A 19957-nucleotide genomic window follows, 5' to 3' on the forward strand; every position below is an offset into this window, starting at 1 on the left:
TATGTGGAGCAAATTTCAGAATAATGGTTTGTTTAATTTGGGTGCTACAAGCTTACTCTATTCAACTAACATCAGATTTGTCAACTAAAGTTGCATAAAAATAGGAAGGCCAAACGCAGAATTTAATTGGAGGTGCCTAAACCAGAAACAAATTTTTCAAAATGAAATCTACGAGGAATGGCTATGTCGTGACAACACGGTTAACATTACTAATGAGAATGTCCTTCTCGATGACTTAAAAATGTATCGTCTTATCTTTCGGCCTAATCAGTATCTTCACGATAATGGGATAAAACACTATGTCGAACAATAAAAAAATTTATTAAGCAGTGATCCAGTTGAACTCAATTTATTCAGATTCAGATTTATGTGGAAAGAGAGAAGGCCTACGGCCTTTTTTTGTTTTCTAGTACGCTTCTGTGAGTGTCCAGTCTTCTCTTGAAAGAGTCACTTGTACGTGCGGCACCACTGCTTCGAGCATCAGGTTCGAAATATTGGTGACTCGGCGTGAAAACCTGTATGCCACGGGTAGTTTGTCCGCTCTTGGCCTTTCTACTTGCCTGCTTTGTGATCTGAGGTGTCCTGATCTAGTGAGAAGAAAAAGAGAGAATAAGTTAGGTTCGAAATCATTTCTCAGTATTCTGTAGATCAAAATTAGATCTCCCCTTAGTCTGCGATAGGACAGAGCAAAGAGGTCCAGCTTTTCAAGCCTCTCGTTATATGGTAAACTCCGGAGTTTTGGAATTGCACGGGTAGCTGTCTTTTGTACTTTTTCTAGGAGCCACCTTTTAACAGGGGCTTGCAGCCTGAACTCAGTTCTCAAGCTTAGTTCTCACTAAGGTTGTGTATACTGTGGTGAACATGGTAGAGTCTAACTTAGTGAATGTCCGTTTTGTGCCCAGAACAGGGTTGGATGGCGAATGCTGGTGAGCGGCCTATGTTCCTTCACGAGGAGTAACAGGCGTATGTCAGTAAGTAAGTAAGTAAGAATGTCCGTTTTAAAGCCCAGAGGGTTCTAAACCCCTTGGCTGCAACTTCCCGACAATTGGCCGTCGTCTTGAGGTCGTGACTCGCTGTCAACCCTAGATCCTTATGAGACCGGACCACGGATAATGGAACTTCCCCTATGTTGTACCCATTGACTTTTGGACCCCCAAATTGCATGTAGACAAACTTTGCCACGTTTATATGCACCAGCCACTCTTTAGACCAGTGAATCATATTATTTGAGTCTGCCTGAAGAGCCGTGCATCTGTGTCTCCAGTTATTACTCGCCAGATCTTTACATCGTCAGAGTATAATAACATTGGAGACTGTACTATACTTGGAAGAACATTAACATACTTTAAAAAAAGTATAGGACCTGGGACGGAACCCTGAGGTAATCCGATAAGTACTGATCTCTAGATGGAGCACTCGGAATTTGTTCTTACTTTCTGTCTACGACCTACTAGGAAGTCCTTAAGCCATTTTAAATGAGGTCCGGCAATACCAAGGTTTTATAACTTCAACAGCAGTCTATTAGTTGGCAGATTTTCAAAGGCCTTACTGAAGTCTATGTAGACAACATACATTGAGTTTCCGTTGTCCAGAGCCTTTACCCTAAATTTCGCTGCTATGAAGAGGTTCGCTGTACAAGATAAACCCTTTCTGAAACCATGTAGTTCTCTGTTTAACAAGTTGTTTGTTTCCATGAATGCCACTATGGTCCAATATTTTAACTACAACACTGGTGAGGCTTACAGGTCTGTAGTTCGATGGAAGTTGTCTTGATCCTGTTTTATGTATGGAAGTGACGATTGCGTCTTTCCAGTCCATAGGTAAAACACCTTGGCCAGGTGACATATAGAATATCACAGTCAGTGGAGCCGCGATATATTGCGCAATATGTCTCAAGATTTTAGGATGTAATTTATCCGGTCCCGTTGACTTTTCCATGTCTGGGGTGCCTTAAGCACATCGTCTTGATCGAAGTCCACGGTGAGCAGGCGGTTTGTTGACTCTGTATTTTGGCCTGGTTCTTTCTCTTAGAGAACCTTCATAAATTCCCATGACTTCAAAATCACAATAACTAATTCAGACTCAATTAATTTGAGTGAAATGCTGTTTCCCAAAAGAAACGATGAATTATTTAATTCTATCGAACAATGAGAAAACTCTGTGGGAGGATTCTTGTTTAACTGTGCTACAAAACATTTATTGTCATAGAGTTTTATATCGTAGATTAAAAATGGATTTATCATCTATCTAGAATTTAGCTGTACTTACTTTTAGTTTCAAATGTCAGTTTGCTTTAGTTCTCCATATTGTAATTTTGCTGTTTCCGGTTAATTTCCTTTGTAACTTGAGGTCTATCCGATGTGCTCACTGAATAATCGGTATATTTCTTGATTCTTCCTCTTATACAGGATTTCTCATAGACACCACTCCCCTCGCTTTCTAAGCTTAGTTTGTACGTCAGATTCCACATATTAGTATTCAAGTGGTTGTTTATCCTCAAATCAATACTAGTCAGCTGATCAATTTAATTATTACAATTTACTCACTGACATGGCAGAACTTAGTTACTGTATGATGAGGTCAGCAAATCAGGCAAGAGAATCTGTAAGGTATATTTTTATTGTTGATGAAAACAAAGGAAGAACAACGGTCCACAGCTAGAAAGAAAAATTTGTTGATATTAGTAATGCATTATTTAAGTGAAGAAGGGTAAATTTCTAGTTTAATTATATTTTCAAAGGTATGTTGAATCAGCGATGTCTCTCTCCAAGGAAACAAATTTAGATTTTAAAAAGTATGAAGTGTGCGATAATGTGGATTTAGAAACAGTTTTGTTAGAATATGAAAGTTATTACTACATAAAATTCCAGAAATATCCTAGAATTACCAAAAGATTATCAGGTTTCTTACATTTTTTATATAATCGATGTCATTTCAGACAAGCTCTTGCAGTGTGAAAAAAAGCGACACGGAGGAAGTTCAATAAAAACAAAGTAATTTTTTATTTTGTCCTGTATTAGTTTATGTAGACGATCCTCACTTCCTCGACTTTTAAACCGAGGAAATTCTATCCATGACTTTGAACAGAACCATTCATCAAACATTTTGAATTCTGAAGAAAATTCTAGTGTAACCAAGGTAAGGAGGTAAATAGCTTTTTATCTTTTGGCTTTTAATACTTTTATTCACGTAATCTTTTATATGAAAACCATTTTAAAAAATCTCCCTGTCCTAACGTTTTTTATTACACTTTCTTGAGGCATAAATATGAGCTCTTTCCGTAACTGATTCAAACATCACGTCACTGTTTTCACATTTACATACTTGCACTAGTATGTTTAATATTCTTTGTCGTGGAAAATTCGGCTACATTGCAATGTTCGTGTTGATGAATACTTAAGAACTGTTGTTCAAAAATCAGTCAATCTATCCTGCTGATGACACTTCAGTTTCAGACATTATTCTGTTTCATATTTTCGTGAAATATATCAAGCTTGGCTATTCCAAGGCATCCTAATTCAATGGACTGTGCTATCTTTTATCCTGTAAGTATTGTAATTTCTAGCAATCTAGTCAGTTAGATTCAAACAACGATAAATTAGTGTTAGGTATGACGTAAAATAAAACGCTTGTTGAAAGATGTGTAGATAACTAATGCAGGTGAGCTCTGTCGAGTGATCGGAGGCCTACTCTGGTTAGACGGCAATGGTGAGACCAACCGCGTAATGTCAAACCTCTCTGTTAATACACAACACCGGTTGTCCTTTTGTCGTATCCAGGTACTATGTCTACTTTGATGACCGTACATCATAGACGACGTTATTACTGAAATATATTAGTAAAAGCGGATACAAGGTACAGAGTGTGACTACTGCTGTCCAAGACAGTCCATGACGTGCAATTAACTGATGCGAATTGGTCGTCGTTAACCTTGACAAAGGCCGGTGAACTGTTCGACATTCAGTGATTCGACTTCTAGATGATTTGACTAGGGTTCAGTGACATTTAACTAGATTTACAGATGCTTTTAAATCAAAAATTGCGCTCCGACAACATAAGTTTCAGTAGTTTACTATTTCATACAATATATAGTGAAATTTAAGTCAAAAGATGTCTGAATACTGTAAATATTTCCTGAAAGTATAAATCATATTATAAGTATGTATTTTACGTGTTCATTTTATTTCACGTCTTGAAAGTTAGATATTAATTTCTTCACATAAAATTGTATCTATATAGAATAGAGCTTGTAATGGACTAGCTGTACAAGGAAGACAAGACCCCCTCGTACAAACTTCAGGGCGCATAGTAAAGAGTGGCATTTCACCAAATGTTCCAAACGGTTCTTCAGTCACATCTTTGAACCATCTGGACCCAACTCAGAACTCCTTTTTATCTTCTTCAACAAGACAGAATTTTCCGCGTCAAATTACTGACTACAGAGCGATTATTAACCAAGAAACCCGTTTGCCGTTAGAAGAAAACCAACTTTCAGAAGATCCCCAAGTATGTATTCAGACTATAAGTAAATACATAATAGTGACATTTAGAGGAGATGTATCACGTTTTGTCAGTTGATAGATGTAATCTAAGCTCTAACCATTTTTGAGGTTAAATAGTTGAGCCTTATCAAAGTACGTCATCTTGTTTGAAGCTCATGTTTGACTGAAAACGTCCACAGGACACAGTTCTTGTTCTAAAATGATGCGTAAATTTTTTAAACTTTCAAGACGTATAATTTATTCATGCAGTTGAAAATATTACTATCAAAATGTATGAACTGCTTCGGAGTTTTTAAAACAGAAAACCATTATCTAATAAGGTATTTCATCAAAAAAATCGGACGCTCAAATGTTTAACGCTTGTTGTTTTTTACACATTTTTAGATGATAAGATTTCCATCAAGTGATGCCAAATAAAATCGTTTGAAAAGAAGTTGATATAACATAAAATTCTTATAAAGTAACCATTGATTGTTATGTTTGGTTAGAAAGTGACGGAATGTAGTTTATTTTGCGCAATCTCTTAACAGCTAACGGTACCCCTATTTATTAGACAGGCATTATTTTTGTCGTTTGATCTCATAAGCTAATTTTTGTATATCAGCCAGAAGCGTATCATCTAAATTCAGTGACCAATTGTTTGTTAATGTGATCACTCCACTATTTATAAATGTTATAAAAATTAACGAGAACAAGAATCAATTTTAGTCCTTGCGTTGTAGAGTGCACTTAAGTCAGCTTTACTCGTTAAGATAGAATTCTTACTGAAAAACTGAATTAAAAGGACTCGCAAGTATCTTTGATACTGAGTGATATTTAATGAGAAGTAAACTGCAATTTTTATTATCCAGTCATGGATAATAATGATAGTTTTTAATTTACATCAAATATTAAGGCAATTTTAAGCAAACTGTGTTATACGAAGCCATATCAATTGTATAAAAATGTTTAATGGACTCAATTAAACATCACTGGATAACACTGTTACTGCCTCGTGAAAACTAAACGAAAAAGCAAACTGTTTCGTTCATTTTACAATGCTTATCAAAAAATAAATACAATATTTCATACTCCACACCCAACTATGATTTTAAATATTTTGATACACCTTCAAAACGTAGAAAAGCCTTCGTGATTTTTTAGTTCATATACGTCGGTTTTACGGATCTTCCCATTTATGTTTAAGACTGCAATCGTTCAACCTCGCTTAAAATATATGCATCTTGCGCAGATTGGCTTGATAATGCCAGTAAGCCACCAGTATTTCGAGCAGGTGTGGGTTGTGGCTAGCAACGAAGTTCAGGAGGCACGTTTCATTCTACTTGGGACCCGCCAACTGTGTGTGACCGCATCTCAGAATTGATTTTCACTTCGAGACTCAGTCTCATAACATTTTGCTTTAATCACCGTCGCATTATCAACCTAGCTACTGAATACAGATAGTCATTGGCTCAACGAATGGGGTGAATTTTAATTTTTAAAATCATTCCACTGCAAGGCATCATTCATTGATAATGCTATTATTATCCATAAATGACAACCTTTGGAAATAACAGTGAACATAATATCTGTGGATAAGTCAGTGACTACATTAACTCGTCAACTTAGTGAATAACACTTCCACGTATAAAACAAAAGATGCCGATCATCTTGGTTATACCATGAACATCAACACTAAATTGCAGGTGGATTAGCTGTTGAGTTCCACAGAGGATAAGACACAGGTTTTAAAATTAACTGCTACCCATTATTACACGGATAGAGTATAATCTAGTCAGATTAAGCACCATTTTTACAAGACAAATAATTTAACTTTTTCCTAAATCAAAAAATTAATAACCTAGTGAATCCTCTGTCTCTGAAAAATTATTTCGCAGGAACGTTTATTGAAGCCGCTAGGTAGTTATTTAGGCTACACAGGTGAATGGAGAAGTTTGGCTCTAACAATATCACGTGTAAGTCCCATTTACTATCATATAGTTTTCCTAATTATATCTTATGTTTAGACTCCAAAAATTAAAAAAACTTCTATAAATCGATACTTTATTCTAATTCCTACGATTTTATGGGCAACGAATAATGTTTCTTTGATTTAAGAGTCATTGTGATGTTTTGAAATAGACGATCTTGATAAGTCATTATGATAAGTTGAATTTCTTTGAGAATATTGTTCAGAAGGGGTTTTCGTGGATATTTTAGTAATTTCAGTGGTTGAGATCATAAGTCAATCGAAGCTAAACCACTATTGACACATGATCTCAACTACTGAAATTACTATAGTATCCACAAAAGCCCATTCTGATACTAATCAGCATATGCTCACTAGTGACTAGCCTCAAGAGGTATTTTCTGGAGTTCCATTGAGAAGTAGTGATCAGTAGAGTCCAACCGGGTCTGTTGTGAGATAATGACTCACTGAAGACAATAGTGGATGTGTCGCTCAGTTTCGTTGATTAGCTGAAGTCTTCATGTAGTCGTTGGTAGGCTCATAGCATTGGATGATGTTCATTGAAATGCCCTTTTTCTTTGTTTTGAAAAAGGCTTTGATGATCCTTGGTCCATGAGATTCCCATCCTATAAGTGCATTTTGTGCTTGTTTGGACAGCATCAATGCAACTCCTTGTGTATGTGGGGCATTTTCTTCTTCATGGCCGGAGTACAACAGGAACTCTCCTGAAGTTAGTCGTTGTGGTGCAACTTGCGTCCAATGTGTTTCACTGATCCCAAGCACCTCTAGGTTGTATCTTTTCATTTCTGCAGCAATTTGGAAGGCTCTCCCGGTGTCCCACACTGTACGAACATTCCATGGATCTAAATAAATGGTTGCTCTGGTTGTCAGAAGGGGCATCGGTCTCGTAACTTCCGAAGGAATTCGGCTTTCATCATGAGGCGTCATAGTTCTTCTAAATGAAGACCTTCTGACTCCCAGGGCAGAGTTTAAAAGGTTTGAATAATTTTTTCTGGTTAGCGTTTTTTCAGCGAGTTAGTTTTATACGGGATGGGGACGCTAACCCCATGCCCAACCCTCCTCCTTTATCCGGGCTTGAGGCCGTCAGTAGCCCCCGGAGGGACTCCAGACGGAGTTGATTACGAATGTGGATCATTTGAAATGATTTCAGTTAAGGTTCCACAATTTAGATTATTGTCTATCCAAAATCGCGATTACACATGTAGTTTCTACACATATCGTCGTTATATTTAAATGAATATAGAGTACTAACTATTGAAGGGAGTAACTGTGATGAAAGTGTATCGTCAACTGCAGGCCACCTTACATGAATAGTTTAAAGGCCAGAAGTATACGGTTACATGGTATAAATCTTATGGTTTGAAGACAGTTACATCCATGAGTTGTCTTCCTTCAACTTCTCAGCATCTTATTGCAATGTCCATATCTTTTCATTCTTTACTGTTATTTGCCATGTTTCCTAATATCTATTTGTCAACTGAAGTGATTTATCTATTTAAAACAGTGTTATATTGAGAATCCTCGGGGTTTTCATCGCAGTGTATTTTAAATAAAATTTTAGGATATATTCCTTCAAAATCCAAATGTTCGATGGGATGATATAATCGGTCTAAGCTCTGCTAAACGTCTTGTAAAAGAAGCAGTTGTTTACCCAATAAAGGTAAGCTCATTTGAATTAGTCATCAAGTCTTGTATACTATTCTGGCTTATTGATAAAAGAGTGCCAGCTTTAACTAGAAAATTCAAACCCAGCTTCATCTACCTTATTTTGGGCAGTCGTATAACAGTTTTACTTTAGGTAAATTACTTTTTTAAGCATGTTCCCCCTCGTGGAGCATCGGCTGCCCACCAAGATTCTCCATTTAGCTTTGTCCTGGTCTTTTTCCAACTGTCATTCATTCTATAGATATCTGCCTCCAAATCGCGACGCACTGTGTTTTTCAGTATTCCTCTTTTTCTTTTATTCAGAATTTTAAGATAGCGCTTGCTTTGTGATGTAGTCTGGTGGTTTCCGTAGTGTATGTCCTATTCACTTTCAACATTTTTTCCTAATTTCCTCCCCAGCTGAAAGCTGACTTGTTCACTCCTACAGCAGGCTGTTGCTGATGGTATCCGCTTAACAAACACTGAATATCTTGCCTAGACAACTGTGTAGAAATACTTGTACATTTTGATGGTGGCTGTAGTAGTCATCGAAGTTGCAGCTCCGTACAGTAGAACAGTTTTGACGATCGTCCTGAGAACTGTGACTCTGATGTAATCTGACAGTTTTTAGTTCCATATGTTCATCGATTGTAGAAATGCTGCCCTTGCTTCGCCAATCCTCGCCTTTACGTCTGCATCAGATCATCCTTGCTCATTGATGATGTTAACCAGGTATGTGGAAGATCCCACCTCTTCCGGAGCTTCTTCGTCAAGTGTGACTGGTTCGGTGTTCTCTGTATCGTATTTGAGGGTGTTGCTTTTTCCCTTGTGTATGTTGAGGCCAAATGATGCAGAGGCTTCTGCTACAATGGCTGTTTTGACCTGCATTTGTTCATGTGTATGGGATAGAAGGACCGGGTCATCTGCAAAGTTCAAATCGTCTATTTGCGATTTGGTCTGTGCATGACTGACCCTTACGGAATCCGACCTGTTAATCTCGAAGCTGAGGTATACTGATTTCTTCATCCGGTTCAGTAACATCTTCTCAGAACTCCTTTCTTTGGTATCTGGATGAAATGTCCTCCTTTCCAGTCTGTCGGTACTTGTTCTTCCTGAATAGAACGTGGAACATGTTTTCAGCCGCTTCTTTGTCTGACTTCGGTGCTTCAGCTAGTATATTTTCAGGTTCTTCTGATTTCTCACTCTTGATTTGTCTGATAACCACGCTAATTTCTTCGATCTTTGGTGGAGTGACAGCTTAGGGAATTTCTGATGGGTTCAGTGGGTCTGGTCTATTCAAAAGTTCGTCGAAGTGCTCCACTCACCTGTTCCTCTGTTCTGGAAACTAGGTGAGTAGCTTGCCTTCTTTGTCCTTGACTGGTCTCTCTAGTTTACTTTGTTTCGTACAAGTTTCTTCGTTGCGTCATATAGTTGTCTCAGATTTCCTCTATCACTACTAGTTATTCTACGTAATTTAATTTGTCGTCCCCAATACTTCTCTTCACTCGCTTGTTTGCTTTTGTGTATTTCGTTTGCACCTTAACTTTCCCCACTCTTGTTCGACTGTTGTTAATTGCTGTTTTATTGTCCTTCATTTTTTGAGTTTTGCCCAGGCTTTCGACAGAGATGCATTCCCCATGATTATGCTTCTTGAACCTCACTCATCCTGAAACTTTAAAGTTTATACATCTTTAATTTCTTTCCAGTTGTTTTCCATAGCAGTTTCCTCTTCTTTGAGTAAATCATATAAGGCTTGGAATCTGTTGTTGAGAGTTATCTTGAATTTACTTACTATTGGTTTATTATTTGTGCAAGTCGGTACTGACTTCTCATTGAAATTCAGAATTGATTGGTCACCGTTAGCGTATGGGCTTCTTAAAGGCGTGAGTTAATATCGTTTGCAAACACGAGTTCGTTGTGTCCTGAGCATCAATGAACAGTTTAACATAGGACTGGTATTTCATCCTGATTTTCAACTTCGCCACTAAATATACTTACATTTCAGTTTTGACGCCAACAGTCTTTAAATGTTGACTGTCATCAATTAACATTGCATGTTTATTTTAATATTACAGTACCCTCAATTGTTTGCAGGAATATTATCACCCTGGAAGGGATTGCTACTATATGGACCTCCAGGTAATTTACATAAAGTTTGCATAACTTCAGTAACTACTAGAAATAAAAATCACATCAGAATTTATTCTTTATATCTATCACACAATAAAATTCAATAATAGCTGGATCTACATTTATTAGATATTCATACCCTAGAATTTTAGCCTTTAAAAAGAAATGAAATGCGACCAGTTGTCCGACTACATACAACTATCTATTATTGAAATATAGTCCAGAAGATGTTGAGTCACTTAGACTAGTATATATATTGTAATCAGATCAATAGAACTTGATTAGCACAAAAAAATGAATAAACAGAATACTGTTCACTGACTAGTTGCTACTCAGTTTAAATATCTTTTGGTATTAATTACGTAACGTCTCAGAGTGTTCAGGTTGATGACATCAATTTAAATCAAACTGGAAACAACAGTTCCTCCAAGACTTCAGTACTTGTTGGTGAGCTACATGTATACATGAAATGTTGTAACTTACATATCTCATGATGATAAAGAGAAAATTTATCAGTGAAATTGTTAAAATGTGAATAAAGTTTATGGTCAATCCGTTTACAAAAATTGGTTATCGACAAATCACATTCAGTACGTTGTATGAACATACATTACGACGCAATATACTCAAGAATTGTTTGTATATAACATATTGACGGAATCTCGTCTGCTCAGTATAATATAGCTAAGAGGGTTTTAAAGTAATCGGTTACATCCATCAATTAAACTTAGTTCGCTTAATTTTTTTCAATGTTATTTATGTTGTTCATTGTAATAACAGGGTGGCTATATCTTATTATTAAAAATGATCTTGGTGGTCTAGTTATAGTATTCCGACACCAGATAATGAGTTTTAAGCAATATTTAAGCCCTAACGCTTCAGGCTGGGCTATTTCGCTTACTACGCTACATATGTGTTGTATGCAGTATAAGCTATATGGCTATGTAGAGCTGAAGGTCTCATATGAGACTGCAGGTTCGCCATTGGTATTGTGGATGGTTCTGGATTGCTTTGGCAAGTTTTGCTGACTGTTCATGCACAAAATTGGTTTTCTGGTTAACCGATTTGATTCATATTGGTGCTTGCTTTTCAGTGTTCTCAAGGGCCATTGTCATTGGGACATTGTAAGACATGTCGCTATTGCTAACATAAATGAGTTTGATTGTCGTGTAAGCGGAATAGGTCAACTTTGGCCTGTTCGTGCTGTGCATAATTGATTCACGCGATCATTGATCGGAATAACTATACATGTGATGTAAATGTGTATATGAATGGTGCGAATGGTCCACCAGGGTGCTTGGTACCTGTGTGGTTGCGCTACAGGATTGAGCTGTACTATTCAGATTGTAGAGTTAAAGCCTATACGGTGTCTGGTTCTCTTGTGAAGCGGGATTGAGCTGTACTGTTCGGGTTGTAAAATCTAAGCCTGGGTGGTTTCCGGCTCTCCTGTTAAACGGAGTTGAGCTGTACTGTTTGGGTTGTCATGTGAAAGTCTGGATGGTGTCTGGTTCTCCTGAAAAAGAATGTAAAATTACCCTGGCCCACAAGGGTATATTATATAACTATTATAACTACATCTTATTATTACCGTGTAACAAAACATTCCTGTCCATAAATAAACTTCAGTCAGATCAATCTATAGTGCTTTGTTTCAGAAGATATCAATTATTACATTATGTTGTTAATTTCTAGTGGAGGTAACAGTCCAGTGAAGTTCAAAGGTATCAGGCGTGATGAAGGTGTTCAATGAACACAATGGAAGATGGTCGCTCAATATCATGGAATGATTGAATTTAAACTTGGAAACAATTGGATACAGGTCCAGTTGTCTAGAGGTTAGATGTACGTGTGCGAGACCAAAGACCTTGGGTTCGACCCCCAGCTGAGAAGTAGTGTGTGCTGACTACTGAAGAGTTACATACTAGGAATAAAATGCCATTCAGTACTCCCAGGTTCCCAGTGGTTGTCTAATTTTGATTAGTTCATGATTTCAATAGAATTCAACAATTTCCAAAACTTCATACTGATAGCCTTATATACATTTTAGACAAAATATATCTATACATAAACATTAAGAGATTATTGCATGTTATCTTTTTTCCTATACGTTAAACAAGGTATTGTTTTTTTTTAATTTAGGAACAGGAAAGACTCTTCTCGCTAAAGCTGTTGCTACTGAATGCAAAACAACATTTTTTAATATTTCTGCATCGACTATTGTTAGTAAATGGAGAGGTGATTCAGAGAAATTAGTTCGTGTAAGTTTCTTCATTGATTTTATTCGTGTTATAGTAGTTACATTAAACCTCCATGTAACCATAAGTTTAATAACAAATTTATTTCCCATCGCCTAATAAAATCAGCCGGTTGTGATTTATTTTTAAAATAAACAGTTTCAATTCATTGGTTGACTGTAAAATATAAATATTTAATAGTAAGGGGATCCATAGTGACTGTTCATGAATGTTAGTTTTCCTCATAACCAAAAAGTATTGAATAACTCTTTCATCTGGACTTGAAACCAGTACATAGTGTTGACCCTATCAGAGATTAATTGAGAAGCTTTGATTATCGAAGTTCAATAATATCGAAAACAAGACACTAATATCAAGTGAACTTAGCAGATATTAATTTAATTATATTTGTATATAACACTTTTAGTTCTCATTTGCTTAATTCAAATATGCATTTATGAACCACTTTCAAATTACAGGTACTTTTTGAATTGGCTAGATTTCATGCTCCTTCAACCATATTCTTAGATGAGTTAGACTCTTTAATGTCACAAAGAGGTTCACTATCTGGATATGGTTCTTCCGGTGGAGGAAATTCAAATATATCAGTTGGAAATGAACATGAAGGATCACGTAGAATGAAAACTGAATTGCTAATGCAAATGGATGGTCTAGCAAAATCTGATGATCTTGTCTTTTTGCTGGCTGCTTCCAATCTGCCATGGTATAGTTAAATTAAATGTTATGAATATTTGATTCAAAATATTAATGTACCATGTTAAAATACTGCGATTGTTTTTGCATATAAAGTTACTTTATTTGTTTTATACTACTTATAAGTAGCCTTTTAGAAGTCGTGTAACTTTCACGTCTTCCATTATTAGAAGTATAAAAGCAGAACAAAATTATTTGGATAGATTTGTATTTTTACGGCTGTGTCACTCAACTCTGAAGCTCCCATTGTTAGTATAGACAATATCATTGATAGAACTTCCGATAATGTGAATATATATCTTCAGCATTACATAAATTGATGATGAATTCGTTTTACAGTCTATTGAATTTCATTTGTGATATCTTAATATTCACAAAAATTCTGAATTAAAACTGATTTAAAAAATCATTTCATAGTTAGTGTTAGTTATGGGTTAATTTTGGTGAGGCAACTGATAGAAACCAACCAGGACTGGATGGTAGTGTTTCCAAGCGTAAGGTTTTATACCGAAGTTCAAATCCGACCTCGCTATAAAAATGAATATGAGTGCCTTATGTTTTGACCGCACACTTGAGGTACAATCGGTGAAATCGCCCTACTTTAACCAGATACTGAGAAGCGCTTTACTAAGACAAAACATCTGTTTAATACCCATTGGTTCTAAATAGCACTCTGAATGATGACAGTCTATGGATACTACAACATATAAATCAAGCTAGTATTCCTCAGAAAAAAACAATGTTTCATTGACTGTCTGAACTAATATTATTCTACATTATACGTCACCTCTACTATTCCTTCTAAATATACAGGGAATTAGATCATGCAATGCTTCGTCGGTTAGAAAAACGGATTCTAGTGGACTTACCAAATAAAGAGGCAAGAATACATATGTTTGAATCATTTCTTCCACCAGTTATTGGACAAGGTACATCAGGTGGATTACAATTAAAATGTTATTTAGATTATGATGTAGCTGCGGAAGTAAGTCCGGCTTTTTTTCTTCATATTTTTTAACAATCATAACTTCACAAGTTGATTCATCATTATACTTCAAATGGTGTAATTTTTCTCTCATCTATTTTGTAGTTAAATGTTCCTAGAAGTCTCCATACTTTTCATAATTTGATGCAGTGAATATTTTGCGAACAGCTTATAACATCTTTGTAGAATAACAATGGTAACTTGTCATTAGCTAATAGAAAACATAGACTACGGCTTTGTACATAATTAAATTATGCTTACTTCATGGATCACATGTGTATGTGTACCGAATGTCACTTTGTCGTTATTCTTCAAAGTAACTGTTAGTTTTATAACTATTTGTCAGTTAACCTGAAGGTTTAGCTAATCATGACATTGATGATGGTTGGATGGTGGCAAGGAACAATTGTTATCATTTACAAGAACCGTGATGATATAGTTATAGTTTATACTATTAATCGACAAGTCGCGAAGTGTAAATTGGATAAAATGGTTCCAATGGCATGGCGTCTCTGCGTGAACACCAGCTTGGATGCAAGTATATGCAGCTGGCAACTCTCAAGTAGGGCGAAACGTTCATTCACTCCATTCCAGTGCTAGTCAAATTTCATCAATCCTATAGTAACTAAAGTCAGTTGATGCTATCATCCATCATGTTCTTTTTAAGTAGTTTGTAACTGTAGTAAACTGTTATCAAGATGACGAAGAAAGATTGTCCACTGGATATTGGATTCAAGTTTTCATTTTCATTTATTATTTTGAAAAAGGTCGAAACGAACACTGATATTAAATGCAAATTGAAGTTTGTGTAATACCAAGTTAATGTAGTTGTCTATAAATCTTGTTGACATTTATGCATTAATTGTTGGGATCATGAGTCAATTGAAGCAAGACCATCATAGAAAACCTGGAAGCATTGGACGGCCGTTTCGTCCTATTGTGGGACTCCTCAGCAGTGCGCATCCACGACCTTGCCTCACGAGATTCCAACCCAGAACCTACTAGGTTTACCATGGTGGTCTAGCTTCAATTGACTCATGATCTCAATCATTGAAATGACTATAATAATTTTTTGTTAACTAGTGAATTCATTTGATAAAAATTCTCAAAGTCTTAATACGAAACTGTATTTAGAGAGAAAAAGGTATGGTATATTATAGTTGTTGAGGATGACGCTATATCACTTACTGACTGAATTATTAGACGCCATATCAGTGGTCTAATACTAAGGTAATATGTACTGTAGTTAAAAGTCTCAAATTTGATTCTTATTGAGATCGAAATGAGAATTGCTGGAGAGTTTTACACTAAAATGAAGCCGTTTTTCACTGTTTCAAGATTTTGAAATGGTTAACTAGCTGATCAATTCATAATACTAACTACCTTTATTTATATGATTATGTCATACACATTTCAAGATTTCTCAGTTTCTGAATCCTATTTCTATTTCAGTTAACTGAAGGTTACTCTGGCTCAGATATACGTCTAGTGTGTAAAGAAGCAGCTATGCGTGTTGTTAGAAAAATATTTGATATTTTAGAAAATTCTTCTATTGAATGTAAGAAGTTCTGTACAATTTTGTTTTCTTTTGTTATTGATGAATTACTAACGTAATTTCTTATCTCTTAGATCAATATTATAATCTGTACAATTTACACGACACTGTAAATAGAGGTTTATCCTATGAAATGTCTCTGGATTTGTAATAGGAACACACTAGAATGTTAGAGAGACACAGCTGTGATTGCATAAACAATTGTAAAATCAGGTTTTGATCATCAATACTTATCATGGAAATATTTTCCCTTTATTATTTTAAGTGTTTCCAGATATGCAGCTAAGACCATACACAGTATCTTGAGGTGAAAATTTCAAAGCTGCTCAACTACGTACTGTTATCTTGAACAGCTAAATCATGCTATAATCTTACTAGTTCAACTATAATGGTTTTATACTAAATTATTGTTATAACTTGTGGTTTTGAGCCCTCATCAATATATAACGTATTGATACTGCCGATTAGGGCACAGTGATTAATCGACCGAATCAATGACACATAAAACCCGTATGAGTAGTCTAGAGTCCTTATCGGTCCTGCTTCCTGCTTAGCCTTGCCTGTTAAGTTCAGAACACTAATCTCAGCCTCTGAGATATGAATCATTTATTTCAAACATAATGGGTTTATATACCAACCAAACAGACCACGCCGTACCAAAAAAAGGAAACAACATTTGCACAAGATTCAGCCAAATGTGGCTGTGAATGTGCGAGATAGTAATTGGTAGACAGGGCATAATTCAAGAATGATAAATCGTATAGTAATAGTGCATAGGTCAAAATAAAGCTTATGATAAGAGGAACACAAATACGAATGATTTAGTTACATAACAATTATACGGTAAAAATATACGTATAGTGTTAGTCCAACAGTTACCACTCATTATTCTCATCCAGACATAATAATTATAAAATTTAATGTTTGGTAGCTAACAAAACCTGTGACAATTCAATTGTTTGATTTCACTGTATGGAGCTTTTCACACATGAGACATTTGGAAAAGATAAACTCATTTTTTACAAATTTGTTTGCTTTCACCGAAAATGTTCAGTATATCTCCAATTATTCTCTCAGTAGAGATGATTAAAAACGGGCATCTATTTGTTTCCCTAATTACATTTTATTGTTTCTAATAATCAATCAACTACAAGTAAACGGAGTATAAAACTAATCTACTGGTTCAAATTGTATAACATTGTATATTAAGTTCATATTTCAGTATCAGAAGTTTTATGGATATTATAATAATTTTAATGGTTGAAATCATGAGTCAATTGAATGTGGATGTGCCGCTTAATTTCGTGGATTAGTTGAAGTTAGACATTAACACTATTGGATGCCGGCTCAGTGGTCTACGGGTTAAGCGTTCGCCCGCAAGACCGATATGTCCTGGGTTCGAATCCTGTGAGGCGGATTCGTGGATGCGAAACTGCCGTCTAGTGCTTCCAGGTTTTCCATGGTGGTCTAGCTTCAATGGACTAATGATGTCAACCATTAAAATTATTATAATATCCACAAAACCCCTTCTGATATCAATCAACATATGCTCACTAGTAACTGGCTTCAAGAGGTATATCCTGTAGTTCTAGTGGGAAGCAGTGACTTGTAGATATTTCAGTGTATTTTATTATATTATCATTCATAATTTTCGAATCTACAACTTTCATGTTTGTTTATTTTTTCAAATTATTTAAATAGATTTACCTCAAACACAAATTCATTTTGATCCAATTACTACAGATGATGTTAAAGCGGCTATATCGTCTACAATGCCATCAGCTAGACAATTAGCAGGAAAATATTTAGAATGGCAACAACAATTTGGTTCTTCTTAATCTCACAAAAAGAAAGAAAAACAGACTAACAAACACACAACTTAAATGCTAAAAATCTCAAATCAATCATTGTCTTTACTCTATTTTATTTTTGTTTCTTTCATTGACCTCATTTCATATTTTTACACACAAATTGACCTTCATTTTAGGTTATTTTAAACAATAAAAAACAAATGAAACAATAAAAGCCCATATATGCATTAGGAACTATTTGAACAGTTCAATATTCAATTGTATTCATGTATAGGATATGAATGGTATTTTTAGTTGATTTAATTTATTATTTCCATGTTTGTTAGTGATTGACTTCAAGTGAAAGTCAGTAATTGTATATCTTGAAATCATTAGTGATCATACTAGCCGCCGTTTCTTGTCAAGGTGGAGAATGTCGTTAACATGTATTACTTATTGAGAGCCATTAAACTTTATGTTTGTTCATAAACTCACAAGTTGATTTTCTGTTTTTGTTTCACATCTTAAACATCACATCAACTTTACTTGACTGTTTTTGATCTAATGTTAACTATCTAAGGATATTTACTATAGAACCGACTGCAGGAAATAACGATTTCGTCGACTGAATTTTCGGGAATCGATCTTCTTCCAGGTGATCGACTTATCGACATAGAATACTCGGATGACATAGTTTTGTTTGGTGAAAACGCCAATAAAATGCAGAGCCTTTTGGTAACACTGAGCAGCAATGATAGGATGTTTGGAATGCAAATTGTCACATCTGGATTGACCTGCTGCAATAGCTGTACTAAGGAAAGAGAGTGAAGTAGTCGAACACGTCGACAAATTCACTTATGATGGGAGACTGATCAGCCCAAAAGTGTTGGTGTCTGACGAAATCTCAGCACGCATTGAGAAGGCTCGTTTGGCTTTTGCCAACCTACGTCACCTATGGTGAAGGCGAGATAACCGTCTATTGATTAGGGGACGAGCATACTACTTGACAGTTCGTCCTGTTCTACTTTACGGCTGAGAAACGTGGCTATTAAGTGTAGAAGATACTCGTAAGTTACTAGTAATTGATCACAGATGCCTTAGAAATATTGCTCGTATCTTCTGGGTCCACTGGGCAAGTAATAGTGAGGTTAGACGCATGGTCTTAGAGAATGATGGTAAATCAGTTGATGGGGTTTTGGTCCACTTGTTGTGTGAGCTACTTAAATCCACGTAAGCAGTATATAAAGATAGTGAAGAAGGGAATGTATTTCTGTAGAAGTTTTAGACGGGAAGAACGAGAACGGAAAGCAATTGGTATGAAAATGCACGGACAATGAAATCTGAGACTGGATTGATATTTACAAAAAAGATAGTCACGTTTGAGTCAATGGGTTGATATTTTGCAAATTAACTATATACTGTATGGTTCTCAGATTTTAGTCAGATATTCTGTAACTTCGTAATCAAATACATTCAATTGCCTCACTTGTCTACTTGTTCATTACATTTTGTGTCGCTGCCAACCGGTAGGACTACTTGGAAACAGTCCAATATTCAATTGTATTCATGTATAGGACATAATAATATTTGATTGATTTAATTTAATAATTTCATGTTTATTAGTGATTAGAAAATTTCATAAACGATAATTAAAGTCATTTTATTATTAGTACATATATGGTCGAAAACTCTGGGTGACATGGCTCAGAATTGATCACAATGGCGTAGGTGCATACACTTTTTGTCTTCCCTTAAACTATGAGATTAAAATCATTTTATATCTTTCTTTCAACGAACTAACTCTTTCTTTCTGTACTATATCCTTACATAAAATCTTTATTTATTTCATCATTGAGTTAACTGCTTCTATGAATTCGTTGTTCGTCTTGCTGTGTTAATGAGGTGTGGCAACTTGGGTCGATGCATATATGTGCTTGGTCCTACGTTTTAATTGATTGACTGACTGACATGTATGAATTGTATGAGAACATAATGAAGTGAATGAGCATTCAATTGGAGACAATCAATTTACTATTTAATAGAAAATTACAGAATTATCTTCCTAAAACATCAGAACCATACTTTAAACATTTCATCTGTATATCTTCCATCAATTATCCTTCATATTCTGTATAATTCTTTCAATTCACAATTCTTTTCTATTTTCTTCAACTTGATATTTTTAGTCTTCTGCTACCAAGCATTCCATTACCAATTTATGTTACATGCTACTTATGTCTGTTAATATAAGTAGTATATACCATAATTGAACTGAAGTTTTGTATTAACTCTATTTATGTGTATACCAGAACAATTTGTCTTAAAAAACATGATTGATTTGATAAAATGGTGATTTCAAATAAGTACTGATTACTGCTACTGGTATGTGCTACTTATATTGACATAAGTAGTATATGATGTTAGTCGTAAACAG

The 19957-nt window shown here is 35.4% G+C and overlaps 1 protein-coding gene across 1 annotated transcript; it reads left to right on the forward strand.

The window, feature by feature from the left end:
- The first annotated feature begins 2209 nt into the window (after positions 1 to 2209).
- On the forward strand, positions 2210 to 19100 carry KATNAL2 (Katanin p60 ATPase-containing subunit A-like 2). The gene is made up of 15 exons (XM_012939521.3): positions 2210 to 2378; positions 2421 to 2604; positions 2639 to 2709; positions 2741 to 2901; positions 2939 to 2993; positions 3030 to 3138; positions 4240 to 4506; positions 6380 to 6457; positions 8033 to 8131; positions 10191 to 10254; positions 12385 to 12503; positions 12959 to 13203; positions 14007 to 14178; positions 15631 to 15736; positions 17435 to 19100. The coding sequence occupies exons 2-15, from the start codon at positions 2551 to 2553 to the stop codon at positions 17569 to 17571; spliced, it is 1737 nt and encodes a 578-aa protein (XP_012794975.3). The 5' UTR covers positions 2210 to 2378; positions 2421 to 2550; the 3' UTR covers positions 17572 to 19100.
- The last annotated feature ends 857 nt before the right edge of the window (positions 19101 to 19957 follow it).

This window comes from Schistosoma haematobium, chromosome 7 (genome assembly GCF_000699445.3).
Source record: "Schistosoma haematobium chromosome 7, whole genome shotgun sequence".
Classification (NCBI taxonomy): domain Eukaryota; kingdom Metazoa; phylum Platyhelminthes; class Trematoda; order Strigeidida; family Schistosomatidae; genus Schistosoma; species Schistosoma haematobium.